This window comes from Propithecus coquereli, unplaced genomic scaffold (assembly GCF_000956105.1).
Source record: "Propithecus coquereli isolate 6110/MARCELLA unplaced genomic scaffold, Pcoq_1.0 Scaffold184, whole genome shotgun sequence".
Lineage (NCBI taxonomy): Eukaryota > Metazoa > Chordata > Mammalia > Primates > Indriidae > Propithecus > Propithecus coquereli.
Window position 1 is genome coordinate 783,780 of NW_012143190.1, and position 21,186 is coordinate 804,965.

Consider the following 21,186-nt stretch of genomic DNA (forward strand, 5'->3'; position numbering starts at 1 on the left):
ATATAGCACTTAGGTAATGAAAACTCCAAGAAGATATAGAACCATCAACCCAATGTTGGCATGTCCCTCCCCTGGTAAATGTCACTGCCCACCCTACTCTCAGGAACCCCTCTTCTGATTGTTTTTTCACTGTGGATTATAACAGCATATAAATGGAATCATTTTTGTGCAAGGTTTCTTTCACTCAACATCACGTTTTTGAAATTCCTATCAGTCATTTCGTGGATCTACAGTTCATTCCTTTTATTGTTGAGTGGTTACCATACCACAGTTTGTTTATCCAGTCTCCTGTCCACAGATACTTGGGCTATTTACAGTTTGGAAATACTATGAACAAAGCTTCTATGAGCACTCTTTGATAAATTCTTACGGACGTATTTGTCTTGGGTAAATAAGAATGGAATTGCTGGGTCGTAAGGTAGGTATATGATTAGTATTATAAGAAACCACTAAACCTGTTTCCAAAGTGATTACACCATTTTACACTGTAACCGGAAGGTATGAGCATTCTGGTTACTCCATATCCTCACCAAGTATGGTCAGTCTTTTTAAATGTTAGCCATGTTGGTAGGAGGTAGTGGTGTCTCATTGTGGTTTTCATTTGCATTTCCCTGATGACTAATGATATAGAGCTCTCTGAATATCTTCTGCTGTTCAAATCTTTGCCTATTTTTAATTGGATCATTTGTCTTTTTATTATTGAGTTATAGGAGTTTTTATATTCTGGATACCATTCCTTTTCAGATACATGTTTTGCAAATATTTTATCCCAGTCTGTCATTTGCCTATTCATCTTTAAATGGTGTCTTTTGTTGGGCCGAAGTTCTAAATTTTGATGACGTCTACTTTAGCAGTTTTTTCTTTCATGGTTAGTGTTTTCTGTGTCTCATCTAAGAAACCCTTTCTTACTCTCAAGTCATGAAGATAGTCTCCTATGTGTTTTTCTAGAAGCTTTAGAGTTTTAGCCTTTATGTTTAGGTCCATGATCCATCTCAAATTAATTTTTGTGTATGTCGAGAGGTGGGGGCAGGGCTTCTCTTTATTAAATGAGCATTTACAGTTGTTCCATCACCATTTGTTGAAAAGACTTTGCTTTTCCCATTATATTGCTTTAGCACTCACGTCAAAAATCAATTGGATGTACAAGTATTCTATTTCTCTACTTTCTATCCTATCTTTGGAGCTATTTGTCTATGCCAGTACCACACTGTCTTGATGACTGTAGCTTTAGAGAAAGTCTTGAATTCGGGTAGTGTAAATTCTCCAACTCTCTTCTTTTTCAAGATCGCTTTGGATATTCTAGGTTCTTCAGATTTCCATACAAATTTGAAAATCGTGCTCTCAGTTTCTACCAACATAAAAACACCTGTTAGAATTATGGCTGGAATTAAACTGAATCTATGTATAAAATCAGGGAGAATTGACATCTTAATACTATTGAGTCTCCTAATCCATGAGTATGGATGTCTTTCCAGTTACATAGGCCTTGTTCAGTTCAGTTGTTTTATAGCTTTACGTGTACACATCTTGCCCATCTTTTGTTAAATTTATTTCTAAGCATGTAATTTTTATGCTATTGTAAATAAATAATTTTTTTAATTTTCTAAATTTTAGCTGCTATTATGTGATTCACTTTTGTGATGTGTATGTTTGTAAGCCAATTTTGCTCAGCATTTATATTTAATAATTTAAAAAAAAAATCTAAAGCCTGTTTTATTCATCCCTTTAAAGAGAAAGAGGCAGCAAGAAAATGGGGTGGGTTTAGCTCCAGCCTGCAAACTGCGGTCCCAGTTTGCCTCTCCTGGCTGTGTGAACTTGGCCAACAGTGATAGTGTCAAAGTCAAAATAAACATGGAGAGATGAATTTTTTTTTTTTTTTCGAGACAGAGTCTCACTCTGTTGCCCAGGCTAGAGTGCTGTGGTGTCAGCCTAGCTTACAGCAACCTCAAACTCCTGGGCTCAAGCGATCCTCCTGCCTCAGCCTCCCGGGTAGCTGGGAGTACAGGCACACGCCACCACCATGCCCTGCTAATTTTTTCTACATATTTTTAGTTGTCCCACTAATTTATTTGTATTTTTAGTAGAGACAGGGTCTCACTCTTGCTCAGGCTGGTCTCGAACTCCTGAGCTCAAACGATCTGCTCGCCTCGGCCTCCCAGAGTGCTAGGATTACAGGCATGAGCCACCGCGCCCGGCCTGGAAAGATGAATTTTTAAACGTAATGTTTTATTTCGGATATAAGAATTGTAATTTGGGGCATATGTATAGACTGGGTGGTTTTTGGTATGTTTGAAGAATAAAGAGAACATTAGGGGATTTATAAAAAACAGAACTGTTACATATTGTTTTTGAGAAAGTTTACTGGTATTAGTAAGATTTGGGGGAGTTAGCAAGTTTTGATTGGTGGGTGACGATTGTGGGTAAAACTAATTTTAGAGTTGCAGTAGGTTGGTTTAGTAGTTATTAGATAAAACTGGTTTCAGTTACACTAAGTAGTTTTAGTGGTCAGACTTGTAGAGAACTATATTTTTGGAGTGATGTTATACAAGTGCTTCTTCTCACTGGCTTCTCGACTCTGTTTTAGTTGAGTATGACAAGAACGACCCAGTTCATATGATCAATTTCACAGGAGAATTCTCTCCCTACTTCTGCTGTCGCTCAACACAATCAGAATTTAACTCACCATTCACTGTAGTCTTTTCTGTAATATCTGTAGAGATGGAGCTTTTAACTCTGGTTCACTAACCTCTTTGGAAATCTGATAGAGGCCTTGAATTTTTTCCCCGGAAAAATGTACACACACACACACACACACACGTACATGCACAGAGTTTTGTATACAATTTTAGGATGTTTGGGGAACTTCTAAAGCCTGTTTGTCTGCTGTCTGGGGTCCACAAACCCCTAGCTGTGGACCCCATTCTAGAGTGGAAGCTCAGTGAGGGCAGAGGTGCCTTCCTTTCCCTCTGTATCTGAGCACGAGCTTGGTCTACCGCGGCTGCTCAGCACACACCCTGTGCATTTATTGAATGGCCCACGATGCCATACACGGCCTCCTCTCCCAAGTAGCTCCAGGTGCTCAGCTGACCTGGACAGCCCCACACCAGTGGACCAAGCACGTCCTCGGCTCTGAGTCTCAGGACTGCCCAGGATCATCACACAATTGTGCAGGGGCAGATATGGACTGAGGGCAACCGATTCTAAATCCTGTGCTCTTTGTGGAGTTTTATAGGCAGGGAGGGGCTTGGGGAAGCCTATAGATTTCCACACCCCCAGAATTTGACCTGTCATTCTTCCACCATAAGATACTCGGTCCCCCCGAGGGACATAGCAGTGGGACTGTTTGGCTGGGACCAGCTCTCCTGCCAAAGTGCCTGCTCCTCTGCTGCTGTCGGTGAGATCAGCCTGGCAGCTCCCCGCAAGGCAGCTGTCCCGGTGCCCTGGAACAGCTCCAGGTGGCAGTCTCACTGCAGAATCCTACGAGCTGTGCTCAGCTGCCTTGTGCCTTTGCAGAGAGCCGGGCTTCAGCACCAGCCTCAGGAAGACGCTTCTCGAAAGGTTGCAGGTCCCCGGGGTGGCAGGTGCTTGGTGGCAAACAGCATATCAGGGCCATTCTTTTCTCTTCCCACAGCCTCCAAAATTGCGTTATGGACAGCGCATCCCTCTGCTGTCCCCTCCGATGACTCCCGAGAGCACGATGGCAGTGACGGTGACTCTGTGTATGCTTCCTTCACACAGGTGCCGGGGACATGGGCAACAAGCCGTCCACGCCAGGCGGTGATGCCACAGCACGGTCCCCCAGGACGGAAGGCATTCATGCGGCGTACAGGCGGGGAGACCTCAGCAGGGCCTGGGACCTGCTCAGAGAGGCCTGTGATGAGAGCGAGTCCCAGCTGGAAAAGGTATGGTGAATGCCCACCCCTCGGGCCACAGCTGCGGTCCTGGGCTGGACGAAGATCACTGCTCAGATTATTTGCTTGTTATTGTCATATATAATGAACTTTTTTATTGCATTCTGGAAATACCTTATTTGCCATATAAATTTGTGATTGCCATGCCTTTCGAGTTGACGTGTTCTCAGTCTGATGTCACCTAAGCAGGCTCCTCACCACCTTTTCATGTGAGGCCTTTGAGGGACGTGGATGGGAGGTCACTTAAATGCAAAGAACAAAGTGCCATCTGAAGATTTAATCTACAGTATTCTTTTATACTTTTTGTCATTATAAAAATAGCACATGCTCAAAAATGAAAATTTGGAAAACATATAAAAGTGGGGAAAAAAAGAACAAAAAAGTTACCATATTCCTAGTAACACCCAAACAATACCACTTAACAGTTTGGGTGTATTTTCTTCCAGCCTGTCGATCTGAGCACACATTGTTGTTGTTTCTAATATAGACACGGTTTCTCTCTCTGTATGTTTTATACATAGTTTTGCATATACTGCTTGTTCTCACATCATACCATATCAAGAATTTTCCATCTGAGTATAAATTCCTTGTGAGCATCACCCTCAATGGCTGCACGACATTCCATCTGATAGAAAAACCGCATTCACCCAGCTGTTCCTCTTGGTTGGATATTTGAATTGTTTCTAATTCCTTACAAATATGAATAATGCTGTATCAAACATTTTTGCCTAATTATTTTCTTATTATAAGGCTATTTTCTTAGCATAGATTTGCAGGGATTGAGAATGTGGGTTTTGCAAACATGCCAAACTGTTTTCCCAAAAAGCTTGTTCAGATTAATGTTTGCACCAACAACTAGAGAAGGCCATTGCCACATTCTTGCTCCTGTGGGGGATTCTTCACTTTTTTGGTATTTTATTTGCATTACTTTGATTTGCGTAGGTTAAAATGTCTCTATTTAATTAATAGTTAGAAATAATTCAGTTCCTAAACTTCCAGCCTGTTGTCAGAAATGTAAGAGATTGAGGGTGGTGGGGGGCAGTATAACATGCTTGCAGATCGTTGAGAGGAGGGCATTTGGGCTGCCTGCAATCGTGAATTCATGGCAGACATGGCAAAGGGCCACCCTGCTGCACGGGGAGAGCTGGGCTGTGCACACAAGCAGATCAGAGCTGTGGGCTGACATCAACAGGCCTCCAACAGAGAGGACCGGTGCACAACAAACAGTACCTGAAGTCTGTGCCAAGTGGCCAAGCAGCCGGAGACGGTGGCTCATTTCAGAGCTGTGAGTTGCCCCAGCTGGCATGGAGGAAAGACTCGGGCATATGGCAGCAGCAGGAGATGCTGAAAAGGGGAAGGGGAGCAGGGACCTGAAGAGCCGGGGGCTGGGACTTCATCTTGAGGGTGGGAGAGTCACTAAAAGGAGTGGTACGATAGTTTTGAGAAAGGGCACTCCAGCCAATATTTGAATAAAGGAAAACAGTTTTGGGTGTGGGTCTCTTCTGCCTGGCATCGTGGCCAGCAGCAACTCAAAATCGAGAAGGTCCCTAAAAGGCGGCTTCTCCCTTGGATCCGGGACTGGTAAAATCCCAGCTGATTGGACGTTGAGACAGTGTTCAGAAAAAAAAAATGGATAAGTCTGTGATTTCATAAAAATGCAAAATTTAGTTATAAATATATACCATAAGTAAGAGTCAAGGATTATGACAAAATAAGAAGGAATGTGGCTAATATCCTTAATTGACAAAGAGCTTGTACAAATTACAGGCCCAGATGGTTTCACTGGAGAGTTCTACCAAACATTTAAAGAATTAACATCAGTTCTACACAGTGTCTTGTAGAAAATAGAAGAGGAGGGAAAAATTTTCATCACTTTCATGAAGACTATATTATCCCAACACCAAAACCAAAGATGTACAAAAAAAGAAAAGTATACAACAATGTCCATCATGAATAATAAAATATTAGCAAGTAGAATTCAGCAGTATATAAAAGGAATTATAAGCTGTTACCAAGTGGGGTTTATTCCAAGGATATAAGGCTGGTTCACTATTCAATGATCAGTCACTGTAGCCCTCCATGTTAATAGACTAAAAAAGAAAAATTACCTCATCATATTAATTGATGCAGAAAAAGCATTTGACAAAATTCAATACTATTATAAAAAATAAAACTCTCAGAAAATTAGGATGAGAGGGGAACTTCCTCACCTGGATAAAGAACACCTACAAAAAACCTACAACTAACATCATACTTGATGATGAAAGACTGCTTTCCCCTAAGATCAGGAACAAGGCAGGGGTGTCCACTCTCAATATGATAGTGAAAGTTCCATTTGAAAATAATCATGACATCATTATATTCAATATAATACCATTCAGTGGATTGCTGGAAGTTCTAACCAGTGCAATAAGGCAAGGAAATGAAATAAAAGACAAACAGACCTGAAAGAAAGACATAGAATTGTCTCTACCCGAAAGAAAGAAATAAAATTGCCTCTATTTGTAGATCACATAACAGTTTACACAGAAAATCCATTGAAAATGATCCATAAAAGAAAAAACTGGTAAACTGGACCTCATCAAGATTAAAAACTTTAACTCTGAGAAACACCTGTTAAGACAGTGAGAAAAACAAACCACAGGGTGAGAGAAATATTTACAAACTACATATCTGACAAAGGATTCCTATCTAAAATATATAAAGAACTCTCAAAACTCAACATTAAACAGCAGACAATCCAAATAGAAAATGTATGAATGCACAAACACTGTGCTGAAGAGCATAGACAGATGGCAAATAAGCAAATGAAAAGACCTTCAACATCCTTAGCCATCAGAGAAATGCAAATTAAAACAATGATACATCACTACACACCTTTTCCAACAGCAAAAATTAAAAATAGTGACAATATCAAATTCAGACCAGGATACAGAGAAACTGTATCTCTGATGTTTAGTGAGAATGTAACATGGTACAGCCACTCTGGAAAATAGTTTGGCAGTTTCTCAAAAAATGAAAAATACATTTATATTATGATCCAGCAATTGAACTAACATTTATCCTTGAGAGATGAAAACTTACGGGCACACAAAAACTTGTGCGTGACTGTTCATAGCAACTTTATTTTTAACAGCCAAAAACAGGACACGACCAAAAACTTTCAGTTGGTGAATAGTTCAACATACCGCGGAGTACTAGTAAGCCACAAAAAGGAACTCTGTTGAAATGTGCAACAACTCAAATGGATTTCTAGGGCATTATGCTGAGTGAAAAAAAAAAATGCCAATCTCAAAAGGTTGTATATTCTCTGTGATTCCATTTATATAACATTCTCAAAATGGCAAAATTATAGAGAGCTTGGTGGCTGCCAGGGGTAGGGTTGGTAGAGAGGAGGAGGATGGGTGAGACTACAAAGGAGTGGTGTGAGGGAGGTCCCTGTGGTAATGGGACACTTCTGTAGCTTGATTGCGGTGGCGGCTGCATAAATCTCCACATGTGACAAAATGGCAGAACTATGTATACACACTGTACTAAATACTGATTCTGATGTCTTCCTGCCATGACGGGTGATGTCACCACTGGGGGAAACTGGTGAAGGAGACTCAGGTCCTCCCAGTGCCATCCCTGCAACTTTCTGTCAATCTGTGATTATTTCAAAGCAAAAAGTTTAAAAGAAAAAAATTAAGTACAATTCCACTTTTATAATGTTTAAAAACTGGCAAAAGCAAATCCATGGTGTTAGAAATCAGGATAGTGATTCCTCTGGTGGAGCAGTGACCAGAAGGGCACAAGGGGAGCTCCTGGGCACAGGTAGTGTCCTGTTCCTTGGTCTGAGACAGTTACGTGGGTGTGTTCAAGTGGCCGTGCGTGAAACTAACCACTTACAATGCTTGTACTTTTCTCTAGGTATGTTACATTGCCAGTAAAAGTCATAATGAATGAAGTGAAAAAGGATTTATTTGGGATTAGCTGTGAGTACGTATGGATAAACAAGTTCTGGAAGGTTGTGTGAGAGCGATTTCCTTTGCGGAGAGGAGTTGGGAAGTGGAGGCAGAGGGGGAGGCCTACTTTTTACTTTATACTTTTCTATGCTGTTTGGGTGAAAATAAATACGTACTACCGAGCCTCTGGGCTGTCTCCAGCCAGAGAGCCAGCTCTGACCTTTCCCACCCTCTGGGTCCCTCTTGGCCTTGGCTGGCTCCTATGACATCACTTTACCACCTCGTGAGGATGGGGCTTTTAAGTCTCTAACCGATGGTCTGCACAGCTGTTAGCTGTGTGCAGTGAATCATTTAATCAATCACCGTGGCTTCTCTCCATAATGCAAGTGCTTTCCCGGAACGGCTGGGTACTGAGCCCCACCCTGGGCAGAGTGGCAGGGGGGGGGACTTTCTTTTCTGGTCATACTGAATATATGACTCTACTGTCCTCCAAATAGTTCCAGTCCTTTGGACTGTCCCTCACCGTCCCTGTCAGACACACCTCCCAAGACCAGCCCATTTGCTCCACTTATAGAACCTGAGCCTTCCCCAAGTCCCACCTTTTCTAGGAAGTCTTGGACGGAATGGACAGGCATGAGCTTTGGAGCTAGACACACCCCAGTTCAAGTCCTGGGCTGTTCTACTGACCATAACTCCCTAACCGTGAGCAAGCTTTCATTTTGTCACCCGTAAAATAGAAATGCGGATACATTGCTGGCATGAGTGCTGGGAGAATTAAATGTGGCCACGTAAATAAAGTATTCAGTGTAGCATCCAGCACGTGGTGAGAGCTTAATAAATATCAGTTCACTTCCTTGGGGGCTCCACTCACCCAATCCTGCCCAACTCACCCTAAAGCGATCTCCAAAGACACTTGTTTTCTAAACTATACAAGTAAATATGCTAGTTGGAGCTGTTTTATACCTGCAACTTAATTGTAAATTCATGGGGGCCAGAAATCGCCCCTAGCATCCTCAGTGCCCAGCCCTGCCTCCTCTACACAGAAGGTCCTCAGTAAATGTTGACAGTGGCACTGGCTGTCCCATTCCAACTTGGGTTCCCTATCTGCCTCTTTACACACACTGATGCTCAAGCCCAAGGGAAACAGCCAAGTTCCAGAGGGTTTAAAGTTTCAGTAATGCAATCGAACACTTCACACGCCAATCCAGCATCCATCTGAGCATCCTTTTCTCTGACCCAAGAGAGTTCGTGAAAAGTCAAGGGCATTTCTTACATTAGACTAAGACAGCCACTGTGGCACACCGTGACTAGCTGTGTGATCTTGGGCAAGCTACAAGACCTCTCTGAACCTCCATGTCCTTGCCCACGTGTTAATACATGGCCCACCTCACAGAGCCTTTCCATATCAGAATGGCTGGAACAAAGTATGAACTCTGGCTTAGGTCCAGTTCCCACCTTATCCTTTTCTTCCTCTGGGCTAACAAGTCAAGAACCCCACTGCATGTTGCTGGAGGATCTCTGCCCCTGAATTCAGATCTGTGGACTCTTCTCTGTCACACTCCATTTATGGATAAAGTGCAGGATGGTTCTTCATGGAGCCTGGCTGCCTTCCCTCCTCCTGAAGTTCACTCAGCATGTACTGGCTGATAACTGAGCTCTGGCTCTATGCCAGGAGGGGATATCCCATGGTCCCCATCCTCATGCAGCCAGTGGTCAAGAGCAGTGCTGCCCAGTACAAATAGAGTCTGAGCCGCAGGGATACTATGTAATTTTCTAGTAGCCACATTAAAGTAAACGTAAAACAGTAAAATGTTGATATCATCTTATCTAACCTGATTATATTAAAAATCATCTCTTCAACATGTAACCAACATAAAATTATTTTTTATTTTATTTATTTTACCTTTTTTTATTTCAGCATATTATGGGGGTATAAATGTTTAGGTTACGTGTATTGCCTTTGCCCCACCCAAGTCAGAGCTTCAAGCGTGTCCGTCCCCCGGACGGTGCACACTGCACCCATTAGGTGTGAATATACTCATCCCCTGCTCCTACCTCCCACCTACCCAACACCTGATGAATGTTACTACTATATGTGCACTTAAGTGTTGGTCAATTAATACCAATTTGATGGTAAGTACATGTGGTGCTTGTTTTTCCATTCTTGTGAACATAAAATTATTGATAAGATAGTTCACCCTTTTTGTACTAGGTCTTTGAAATCACATGTGAATTCACACTCTCCTCCTCTCACTTCGGACCAGCCACATTTCAAGTGCTCCACAGCTGCACTTGGAGGGTGCTGTTGTCCTGGCCAATGCAACTCCAGGCTGGCCCAGGGACCTGGCGAAGCGCTCAAAGTCGACTCTCTTGGCAATTCCAGATAGAGCTTGTCTCACTGAAGCCCTGTCCTGTTTTGACCAGGGCCACCTTCTGAGCATCTCGGCGGCCCACGGGGATCTGGAGATGGTCCGGTATCTGCTCACCGAGCGGCGGGTGGAGCTGCCGACAGAGCCCACCGATGACAACCCAGCCGTGGTGGCGGTGCATTTTGGGCACGTGGAAGTTGTGCAGGAGTTGCTCGAGTCCTTACCAGGTAAATCACAGGGCAGGAGTTCCTTACCACCTCTCAGGGGACCCTCTTCTTAGGCTTCACCCCAAAATGGTTATTTCTTCATGCTTCCACGAATACTGAGATCAAGAAACCTGGGCCGTCCAGCTGACAATCTAAGCAACGTGACAACCGCCTGCCACCGCGTCCCACCTCTCACTCCCATTAACTCACGAAGTAAATTCTTGCACACCATGTTTGATAAAGAATATAGAGTGACGTTGCTTTCTTAGAATTAATTGACTTTGTTTTTTTAGAGCAGTTTTAGGTTTATGGAAAAATTGATTGGAAAGTACAGAGTTCCCATAACCCTCTGCCACAGTGTCCCCATTATTTACATTGTGTACTAAGGCGGTACGTTTGTCACAACTGATAAACCAATGTGGATGCAGTATCACTAACCAAAGCCCATAGTTGACGTTAGGGTTCACTCTTAGTGTTGTGCATTCTATGGGTTTGGACAAATGTATAATGACGTGTACCCACCATTGTCATATCATACGGAGTAGTGTCACTGCCCTAAAAACCCTCTGTGCTCTGTGCATTCGTCCCTCCCTCCCCTGACCCCTGGCAACCACTGATCTTTTTACTGTCTCCAGAGCTTTGCCTTTTCCAGAGTGTCACACAAGGGGAGTGGTACAGTGTGTAGCATTTCAAACTGACTCTTTTCCCTTATCAACATGCATTTAAGGATCCTCCATGCCTTTTCATGACTTGACAGTTTATTTCTTTTTATGGCTGAATGACCTTCCTTTGTATGGATATATCACACTAGGTAGCTTTTCTAGTAATAAGTAACTTTTTTCTCTGGTACACTCAAGGCGTCCTGGTCTCCTGTAATTAATTTCCCACAGTGGCCTTGTCTCAGCACTGCTGTACCAGTCCAAGCAGGCATCGCTACAGCTCTAGGTTGAGGCATACCCTAGCAGTGGTCTTCAGGAGTTAGCACTTAGCTTGGAAGCAGGGCCAGCCTGCTGGGGGTGGCAACTGTGTAGTCACACAGGGCCCTGCTCCTAAAAGGGCCTACTCATGGCTCAACACTCTGTAGTTAACATCTTGAAATTTTCATAAATTTTAAATCAAGGTCCTCCTTCTTTTCATTTTGCATTGGGCCCCACCCATTAAGTAGCAGTCCTGTTTGGGGGTGTCCAACTGTGTGCTTTGAGGTAGATCTGTGCTCAGAGTTAGTTCCAAGCTGGCGCTCTCTCATGTGTCTGGAGAGGGCACGAGGCAGAAATCAGTGCAGTTTTTGGGCCCATAAAGCAGACTATGTGAGGCAAGACATAGGAGGGCAGGGAGGGGCCTGGGTGCTCTTGAGGAGCCAAAGGTGACTCCTTCTTTTCAGGGAGCCCCAAAATTAGCTCTGTTCTAATGAAGAGTCTATGCCAGCTGACCCAGTCACCTAATTATACAGCTAATATTTGTTGAACATCGCCAAGTACTAAGCCCCCTGAAGAACTTGAGAGACACAGAGAATTTTTTAAAAGGTGTCCCAGCCATTTAGTAGCTCCTGGCCAAGCAGGGGAAATCAAGGCAGAAAGGAGTAACTCTGTGCAACATAATCATGCTGAGGTTGAAGTATTTCCACAGAGATCTGGGGACACATGTTGGCAGGTGGTCTTGTCTGGATGCAGGATGGGGTCTTCCAAGGGAGGCTGACATCTGAGCTGGGCTTTGCAGGATGAATAGGGGTTTACTTGGCAGGCAAGCAAAGGAATGACTTGAGTTGCCTGCTTTTGCAGAGCAGGGAGCTCAGCTGAACCTCAGTGTGGTTTTCAGCTGCTCCTAGGGGCATCCTATCTTCAACTCAACTCCAGGCAGAGCTGCTGAGGACTGAAGGATTCCAGAGCACTGTGCTGGGCCCTTCAGGAAATGCAGCAGTGGGCAAAACTTCATGTGCCCTCTGGGAATTCTCAGTCTGGAGGGGCAGGCAGCCGTGGGCAGAAGTGAGGTAAGACCAGAAGACAGACAAGGCAGCTAGAGAACAAGAGGGAGGGATGAGAGGTTGGTGGGGGCTGGTCCTTTGAAGCACATCTTTATGAAACTCCTAGTCTCTGCAGCTGAGCAGGGAAGAGGAGCAGTGGAGACCGAAATGGGGCTCTCTCTGAGCGCTGTTGGCTTTAGGCCTGGGAGAATACAGGTAGGGGTTTCATGTGGTCAAGAGAGCACCCTTTGGTTTGAGACCAAGCAGGGTTTAAGTCTTGTCTTTGTCATTTACCAGCTGTAGGATCTTCAGCAAGTTTCTCAACCTCTCTGAGGTTTGGTTTCCTCATCTTAAAATCATGGTCCAGCCTCCTAAGATTAACGCATCTACATCTCAGCAGAAGTTAGTATCGTGATTACTATGTTTCTCTTACCTAGGTATCCTTGCAGTAAATGAAGCAGGGATCACCTGTTTTCTGTTACTATACCTCTGAATCATTAGTTCTGGTTAGGAATAGAGGGAGAAATAGGGACATTGACTTAGCACGGGCTCCAGCATAAGTCCTATGCCAGCTGCCTTATTTGGTGAATTTTATTCCCTGCCATGCTGCCCTGTTTCCGGGTCAATGTCCTATCACGGAAGGAAAGGTTGCTCTCTCCCCATTTGGGAGCCTTATGGTCCCTAAGGACTTGTGCCCCTGGAAATGAGATGATGTTATGATCCAGTTGGGAAGTGTCAATGCAGAAGATGAGGTAGTTTTTTCCATGGCAACTGGACCCAAAAGATATTGCACTATTTTGAACTTGAAGAGACTGTAACCCTTCAACCCACACTGTGCCTGTTGATTCAATGTGCTAAGTGTTATTTCATCCTGGAATTAAGTGGGCGGTTCTTTCAGGGAGTAATTCTCAAAAGATTTATGCTGGGGAGTTAGAGCTATTTTTTTCACCAAAGCTTTTATTTTTATTATATTTATTAAAGTAATATATGTATTTTACAGATAATTTGGAAATGCAGAAAAGCGCTAGTACTCTAATAACATAATGACGTTAGGATTTAATGATCCCGGCACTCAATATACATTATGCTATGTAATCCTCACATTAAACTTGGGAGGATGGATGTTATTATTCTCATGTTACCAAAGGGTAAACTGAGGCCCCGAGGAATGGGACGCGGAAGGGGCTGCGGGGAATGTTCAGAATCCCACTGCTCAGATATGATACTGCAACACTGGGGTGGCTCTTTCTGGTCTTATTTCCACGCATCCATTTTTATTCAGCTAAAATCACACTGTACATGCCGTTTTGAATTCTGCTTTTCTTCACTTGGCATTGAAGATATGGGGAAATGTCACATGCAGTTCAGAGGGACTATTCCAGAAAGGACTGTCAACCCCACAGAAGCGACTTTCAGTCGGCAACAGGACAGCTCGGTTTTATTAATGGTCAAAGGGAAGATGGGAACCGGAGCAACCAGCACCCTTCAGTGGACTTTCCCTTTGTCCTGTCGTCTCCCGCCAGGTCCCTGCAGCCCCCAGCGGCTGCTGAACTGGATGCTGGCCTTGGCTTGCCAGCGCGGGCACCTGGGGATCGTGAAACTCCTGGTGCTGACGCACGGGGCAGACCCGGAGAGCTACGCCGTCAGAAAGAACGAGTTTCCTGTCATCGTGCGCTTGCCTCTCTACGCGGCCATCAAATCAGGTGGGTCCTCCCACCCCACCTGAGCCAGCCCTGCCCACGCCACTAGCCGTGGCTTCTACATGTCCTCACGCTCACCCCTGGCTCTCAAATCACTTCTGCGAAAGACCTTTGCAACTCCTGTTCTCTGTTTCTTTATCAAAATATCTGCACCCTCGTTTGTCCCTGCAAGGGGATTTCAGTGACAGGGACCAAGTGTGGCAAATGGCATTTTGCATGAGGCACTCCAAAGGGCAAAGTCCCACAAAAACTCTCCCACTAACAGGAACTTGCTGCATCAGGGAAATGTAGCCAGGACGAGTGCCTTGTCAGTTTCCATTCCACACGTACGATCTGCCTTTCTGACCGCTGCGACGCTGTCTGCACACGAACGCCCTTAGCTTTCTGTTTCTGTCCTTTTAGGGAATGAAGACATTGCCATATTCCTGCTTCGGCACGGGGCCTATTTCTGCTCCTACATTTTACTGGACAGTCCTGACCCCAGCAAACATCTCCTCAGGAAGTATTTCATCGAAGCCAGTGCCCTGCCCAGCAGTTATGTGGGGAAAACAGTGAGTAGTCACTGCCTATGGGGTGTGTCTTCATGCATTTTGTGCTGCCATAACAGAATCCACAGACTGGGTAATGTATAATGGACAGAAATGTATTTGGCTCACGGTTCTGGAGGCTGAGAGGTCCAGGAGCGCGGTGCCAGCATCCCATGGCAGAAGGCAGCGGGCAAGAGAGGGCCCAGCTGCACAGCCCACTCTCGAGACAATGACCTGACTCCTGTGATAACAGCATCAATCCACTCATGAGGGCAGAGCCCTGAAGGCCTAATCACCTCTTAAAGGTCCCGCCTTTTAATATCATCACAGTGGCTCTCACATTTCAACGTGAGTTTTACAGGGGTCCCACAGGCCGTAGCAGGGTGGGGTCTGAAATCTGAGCTTCATATACTTTCTCAAGGTTTTCTTTGGCTTTTCCCCAAAATCAGGCAGAGATACCATAACTTTTAGCAATTCCTTTTTAAAATTTCTTTTATTAAATTTTTAAATTACAAAAGGTATATGTGCTTGTTATAACAAGTGAAAAGAATTGAGAGATGTAATAAAAGTTATGAATCTACTCCTCTTAGAGTAAATAATTTAGCAACCCAGAAGGATGTTTGCACAGCTTTCCATATGCAAAGCTATTTATAAACCTAGACAGGGTCTGGTTTTAGTTAATTTCCTATTTTAATAACAAAAATAGTATTGCATTATTTATGTTATCTTCAACTTAGTTTTTTTAAGTTAGCGCTTTATCATACACTTCCTCTAGATCAATCGATGTGGCTATAGCTCATTCTTTTAAATATGTACCTTAAATCTATAAAATCAGTGTAGCTTAAGTGACTCAGCTTGTCTCCTACGGGTGGACATGTGGATTATTTCTGTTTTCCACCCCTTGTAATGTAGCCTGATTCGCTAGGGTGTATTTGCTTACGAAGATCAAAGTCCTAAAAGTGGACTGCTTTGGAATCATTTCCCCCAAAAACTGGTGGGTCACATTCTCACCAGCAAGATGTGGGACTCTCTGTCCCCACTCCTTGGCCAGCATTAGATATCCTGAAGCCTTTTATGTCTTATCATTGTGATGGGGGAAAGTGATATTTCCTAGTTTTAAATTCCGTATTTTTATTGTTAATAATATTGAATGGCTTTCCATATGTTCATGAACTATTTGCATTCCCCTATGTGAACTGCCTGTTAAAGTTTGTTGATGATCCTTCTGAAGGATCGTTTTGTCTTTCTGACTTTGGAACTTTTTGTACGTTAGGGATTTTTTAAGCCTTTGTTTATCATATATGTTGCCAACATTTTTCCCAGTCCATTATTTTTCTTTTGTCTGTTATATTTTACGATAACAAAGATGTAAGAATATATAATCAAATACGTTCATCTTTTCTTTTATGCTATCTAGTTATATAAGAACTAGACTTCTGTTGAAGTCCTTTGTCAATTCAGGTCATCTGCTTTCCCTTATATGCAGTTCGGGAGATTGTATTTTGGTAGAAAATCATCCATTTCCTTTAGATTTTTGAATTTGCCATCATGGTGTTGCACTGATGTTTTTCTTATAATTCTTTTCTTCTACGTTGGTAGCTATATTTCTCTTTACATTTGTGATGTTGAACAGTTTTACTTTTCCTCTTTCAAACTGAATCAGACCAGCCGGGGATTTATGTATTTTAGTGGTCCAGTCAAGGAACTTGCTAAGTTTTTTTTAAATTATTTCTTATTTCCTTAATTTTAGCTTATCTGTATTAAACCCCTTTTCATATGTTCTTTCTTGAGTATTTTGTTGATGATGTTGAGGTTAATTGAGGCTCTGGCACGAGACTTCCTTGCTCTAATCTGGGCTCCAGGCTTCACTGGTCCAGGACCTTCCTCTGGTACTTTCTTTCCCTGTGTCTTGGTTTCCTCATCTGGAAAATGGAAAGAGCAATAAAGTGTCTGTCTCAGGGGGTGCTTGACAATTAAATGTGGGAATATTTGTGACATTCTAATAGCAATGCCTGGCACATGGTAAGTACCTAACAGATGTTACCCTTTGTACTTCTGTTTCAGATTTCTTGAGTGGAATACTTTTTTATTTCTGTCTTTTTTCTCTAATTTTAGTTTGTCAGTTGCATTATTCAAGCCCTTTATGTGCTGCCTATTTGTGCGGGCTTTCTTTATCAGAATCTGCAATATAGATATACACAGAGAGATACACAGATATGGAGATGTACAAGTGTACATACATCTATGCATAGAAGTACATGTATTTATTTCCCACTTCTACTGATTTTTTTATCTCATTCCTTTTATGTTTCTACAAGGTTTTTCTTCATATAGCTGGTTTATGGCTTTATGGCCCATCAGTACCTATTTTTATTATATCTAATAACCACTTTTATCCTGTTGATGTCTCAGTATTTGAAATTTTGTTTGTCTGCTCTCCAGATAGCTACATTGTCCTATTTTTCTTTGCATCGACCTTGAATATGTTTTCCCAGACCTTTCAGTTTTTTTCTTTGTCTCTTTGTCCTAGGTGTATTTTTTGTAAACAGCACTGAGTTTTTACTCCCCTCTGGGTGTGTGTCTTTTGAAAGAGGAATCCACTCACTTCACATTTGTGTAGAACCTGTCATAGTGGTATATTCTTTTCATCTCTTTAAATTATATTTATTGCTATTTCCTCTTTACCCTGCCCTTATTCTTGCTGGTTTCCTAGTTCCTAATGAATACTAATATTCTACTTCCTGTACAGTGTTATTTCTCTGTGCCTTGGTTAGTTTTCTCAGTTGTAAAACAGGGGTAATTATAGTCTCCACCATTGAGGGCAGCTGTGCTGTTAGCACAGGGCCTGGCACATAGTAAGTGTTCAATAAACATTAGTTAATATTATTATTAGGCTCACGTTGCAAAAGGAAATAATGATCATCTAGCCCTTCCATTTATGTAGTGCTTGGTATTTTTCTATGCACTCTGTTATATTCTTTGATCCTCAGAACTCCAGGGTAAGAACTGCAGGGAATATAAACTGTTTTACAGATGAAAACATTGAGGTATAAAGACATTATGTTACTTGTCCACGAACAACCAATATTAACCAGTACTGATGCCCAGACAGGGCTTTCCCCTTCTCTCCATTCCTAAACCGTACCTCCCAGGTGGCACGGAAACAAGTGACTCTCACACTTTTCTTTACATCGGAATCCCTGGGAATTTTTTAAAATCCTGATGCTGAGGCCACACCCTACACTGATTAAATCTGAATCTCTGGAGTGGGATCTGGTATGGGGGCTTTTAAAAATTTTCCACAATGTGCAGCCAAGGTTAAGAGCCAGTAGCTTCCATTTTCTTGGCCTATAGTTAAAAGCAGAAATGGTCGGTGTCTCTGCAATCTTTCCTGCTACATGTGCTAAGATTGGCAAAGAGCACAGAAGTGACTACTGCATTTTGTGAATGAGAACCAAAGAAAAGACAATGTTGCTGTTCCTTTCCTTGGCTCTAGTGGGTAGCGTTAGAAGAGGAAATGAAATTTCAGCACAGCCTGAGTCATAAGGACTCCTTGGGCTTCCCCAAAGCAGACGGTATTTTTATCATTCAAGTGAATTTCAAAGACAAGTACCTTAGAATGGGTGTGTCTGGCTGCCCGTGATCTCTAACCTGCGAAAGCACATTCCATCCATCGGTGCTGCTGGCAGAAGAGAGGAGAGGGAAGGGCAGCGCAGAGGGGTCCAGCAGTCGGGAACAATGGCTCAGGAGCCTGAGGTAAGTACTCCTACCTTTCCAGGTATCCGGCGAGACTGAGCTGACTTTTTTGGTTCAGAATATCAGACGAGGGGAGGCATTAAAAGTGTTTTGCTGACATGATCCATGGCCTGAAAACACCTGTGATTTTGCTGCCATTCACGGCAGTGACCTTGTTGAAGCAACTATCCCACTTGGGACACACATGACATAGGTTGTTGCCTTTCATGCTGGCGCAGCAGGTACTCCCGGGCCACGCAGTGATATTTTAGGGAGATCATCCATGTGCCATCTGGTTTTTGTGTTTGTGCTCTGTCTCCCCCACCAGTCCTTCGGTATTTTTAACGTAATAGCTGCCTGTGTGGAAGCCACAGCTAGTCCCCGCACGGCAGCCTCCTGCATGTTTCTAGGTCGGCCATCGCCTGGTTCTCAGGCTGCCAGAATCCATCTCTGCCTGCAAGCGGGGAAGTGCAGAGAAGCCCAGCTTGTTCTCCACTGGCAGTGGCTGCTGCTTGGGTTTTGTTGGTGTTTAGTTAAGGAAGGTTCCAGAGGCTACACAGCATGGTCGGGACCGCTCAGACACACTTTTAAAAGAACAGAAGTGAAGTCAAGTCAGACCTGGCCAAGCCGTTTCCCTGGCTGAGCAGTGCTGCTCTTAAAGCTGCCAAACTCGCTGAAACATCTCATGAGAGGGCCTGTGTTCATGGTGAACATCCTGTCAGTGTTTAGCTGTGTTGCCATAAGAAATAGCTTAATGCTTTGAGGTTGTCACACCCAGAAAGAAGCAGGAAAACTCAGAAATGCCAGGAAAAGCCGAATCAGGTCCCAGAATAACCATAATGTTCGGTCCTGTTCAGCAGGTAGAGGGCCAGGCGGGAGGGCTCGCTGGGGCTGTTTCAAGTGTTGGAAGCAGACAAGAGCCGAAATGAACTTTCAAACAACCCAGTGGGGAAATTGTTAATTTCCTTTTAAAAGTCCCTAATGATTTCAAATCTGGCAGCTAACCTAAAGAGAAAAGGACATCTACTATTATGGTTATTATTACTTTTCGGATCAGCTCTGGCTTATGTATTAATAGCTTGAAAGTTCCTGGTGACCCACCCTTCATGTCCCTGTGTCGGTGCCTGAGCACTGACATCCTATCCTGGCTGCACATTTTCAGAGCAAGAGCAGGCACTCCCCCATCTGTGTGATCTGGCGGGTCCGAGCATTTGTATTTGCGGGATGCTCAAAGAGGGTGGGAGGCAGCACTGTGGCCTCTCTGCCATTACTGGGACCTTGTGAGCTGCTGATGGGGTCGGCAGCGCCTGAGCACTCCTGAGAGTGCCTGATGGCCCTGGGACACCTCGGGCCTCTGGGGAACATCCTTGTCCTAGGTCAGGTCTCATATTTGGTGCAAAGGATTTTATTCAAGAGTATCATGCTTTTCAAAGCACTTCCACATACAATGCCACCATCTTGGTGCCTCACGCCCTCCTCCCAGCTGGAGCAACTATTGCGTGGAGCAGATATGGGCATTGGAATTCCCAGAATTAAGTCTCTGGACCAGCAAGGCCCCTGTGGGTAAGAGGCAGTGCTGGGGTGTGGACTCTGGCTCCCCGGAGCCTGGCCTTTTCAACACTCACTTGTGTGAGCAGAAGAGAAAGCCCTTCTCCTCCCCCCAAAAGTCACAAAAACAAGCTCAGGACTGTGCCAGGCATCTTTGCACCAATTCCACTTTTCTTGTGCCCTGGTGAGGAATTCAGCCCATTCTTCTACACGTGTGTCTATTTTCTCTGGTTTCCAAATACCAGATTGTTCCCTGTCTTCATCCTCTGTTCATATGCTGTCCCCATGGAATAGGCTCACAACTGGGATGCTATCCACAGGCATGGCAAGCACTTCACAGAACGTGGGAATGGACAGCCAGGATCACGCAGTCAAATAAGTGAGCAAGAACAGCCCACAATTTTCCAAACAGGTGTTCATCTTGTCCCACTAGATTTTTAGACATACTCCAAAGCAGCAATTATACAAACATTTGTATTTAGCTAACAACAGAGAAAATCCTTAATAAAATAGACATGCAAAAATAGTAAAACTATTGTTTGAACTTACATGAGAAACTAATAAGAAAAAGAATAAGAAACATTATCAAATGTCATTGAAACTGTTGGATATCAGCACAGAGATTTAGATACATTATGATGCAAATAGATTCCAGGCACATTAGAGTTAAGCATTGAAAACTCGTCAGAATAAATATATTTATAGATATATGTATTTAAAAGCACGTTTATCCCAGCAATAAAAGGAAAATGATTGCATTTCGATTTGAAAGATATATGAAGATATATAATCAGAATTAATATGAGTATGTTTAAATATTAAAGCAAATTATTTATACCAAAATGTAATATAAAGAGAAATATAAAAAATAAAGGCAATAGAAAATATTTGAAAAAAAGAACTGACAAACACGTAAATCCAAAATAGATCATTGATGCAATTCTTTGTCAGCTGATGGTTGGATTTAATTCAGCCAGTGTGTATAGATCACCTGCTCAGTGCTTGGGACTCAGCAGTGACCAGGCCAGATCCTTGCTCTGGCTGCCACATTGCTCACAGATTCCACCAGATAAGACATTGAGAGAGATGAACATTTAATTTCCATGTAAGAAAACACAGACAGTAAACTGTGACACAGAAACAAATACAGCCTTATTGGCAATTACAGAAATTCAAATTAAAACAACTTAAAAGTACTGTCATACACCTATTAAACTAGCAAAAATAAATATGCACGCTGAGTAAGACACCTGGCAGGGCTGCAGAGCAACAGGCACACCAGTGTC

The 21,186-nt window shown here is 43.3% G+C and overlaps 1 protein-coding gene across 1 annotated transcript in view; it reads left to right on the forward strand.

Annotated features, from left to right (window-relative positions):
- LRRK1 (leucine-rich repeat kinase 1) overlaps positions 1-21,186 on the forward strand; it is a 126,301-nt gene that overhangs the window by 32,666 nt on the left and 72,449 nt on the right. Inside the window, exons 2-5 of the mRNA XM_012642723.1 lie at positions 3,739-3,902; positions 10,280-10,451; positions 13,914-14,093; positions 14,493-14,641. Coding sequence (XP_012498177.1) covers positions 3,739-3,902; positions 10,280-10,451; positions 13,914-14,093; positions 14,493-14,641 — 665 coding nt within the window. The remainder of the gene's footprint in view (positions 1-3,738; positions 3,903-10,279; positions 10,452-13,913; positions 14,094-14,492; positions 14,642-21,186) is intronic.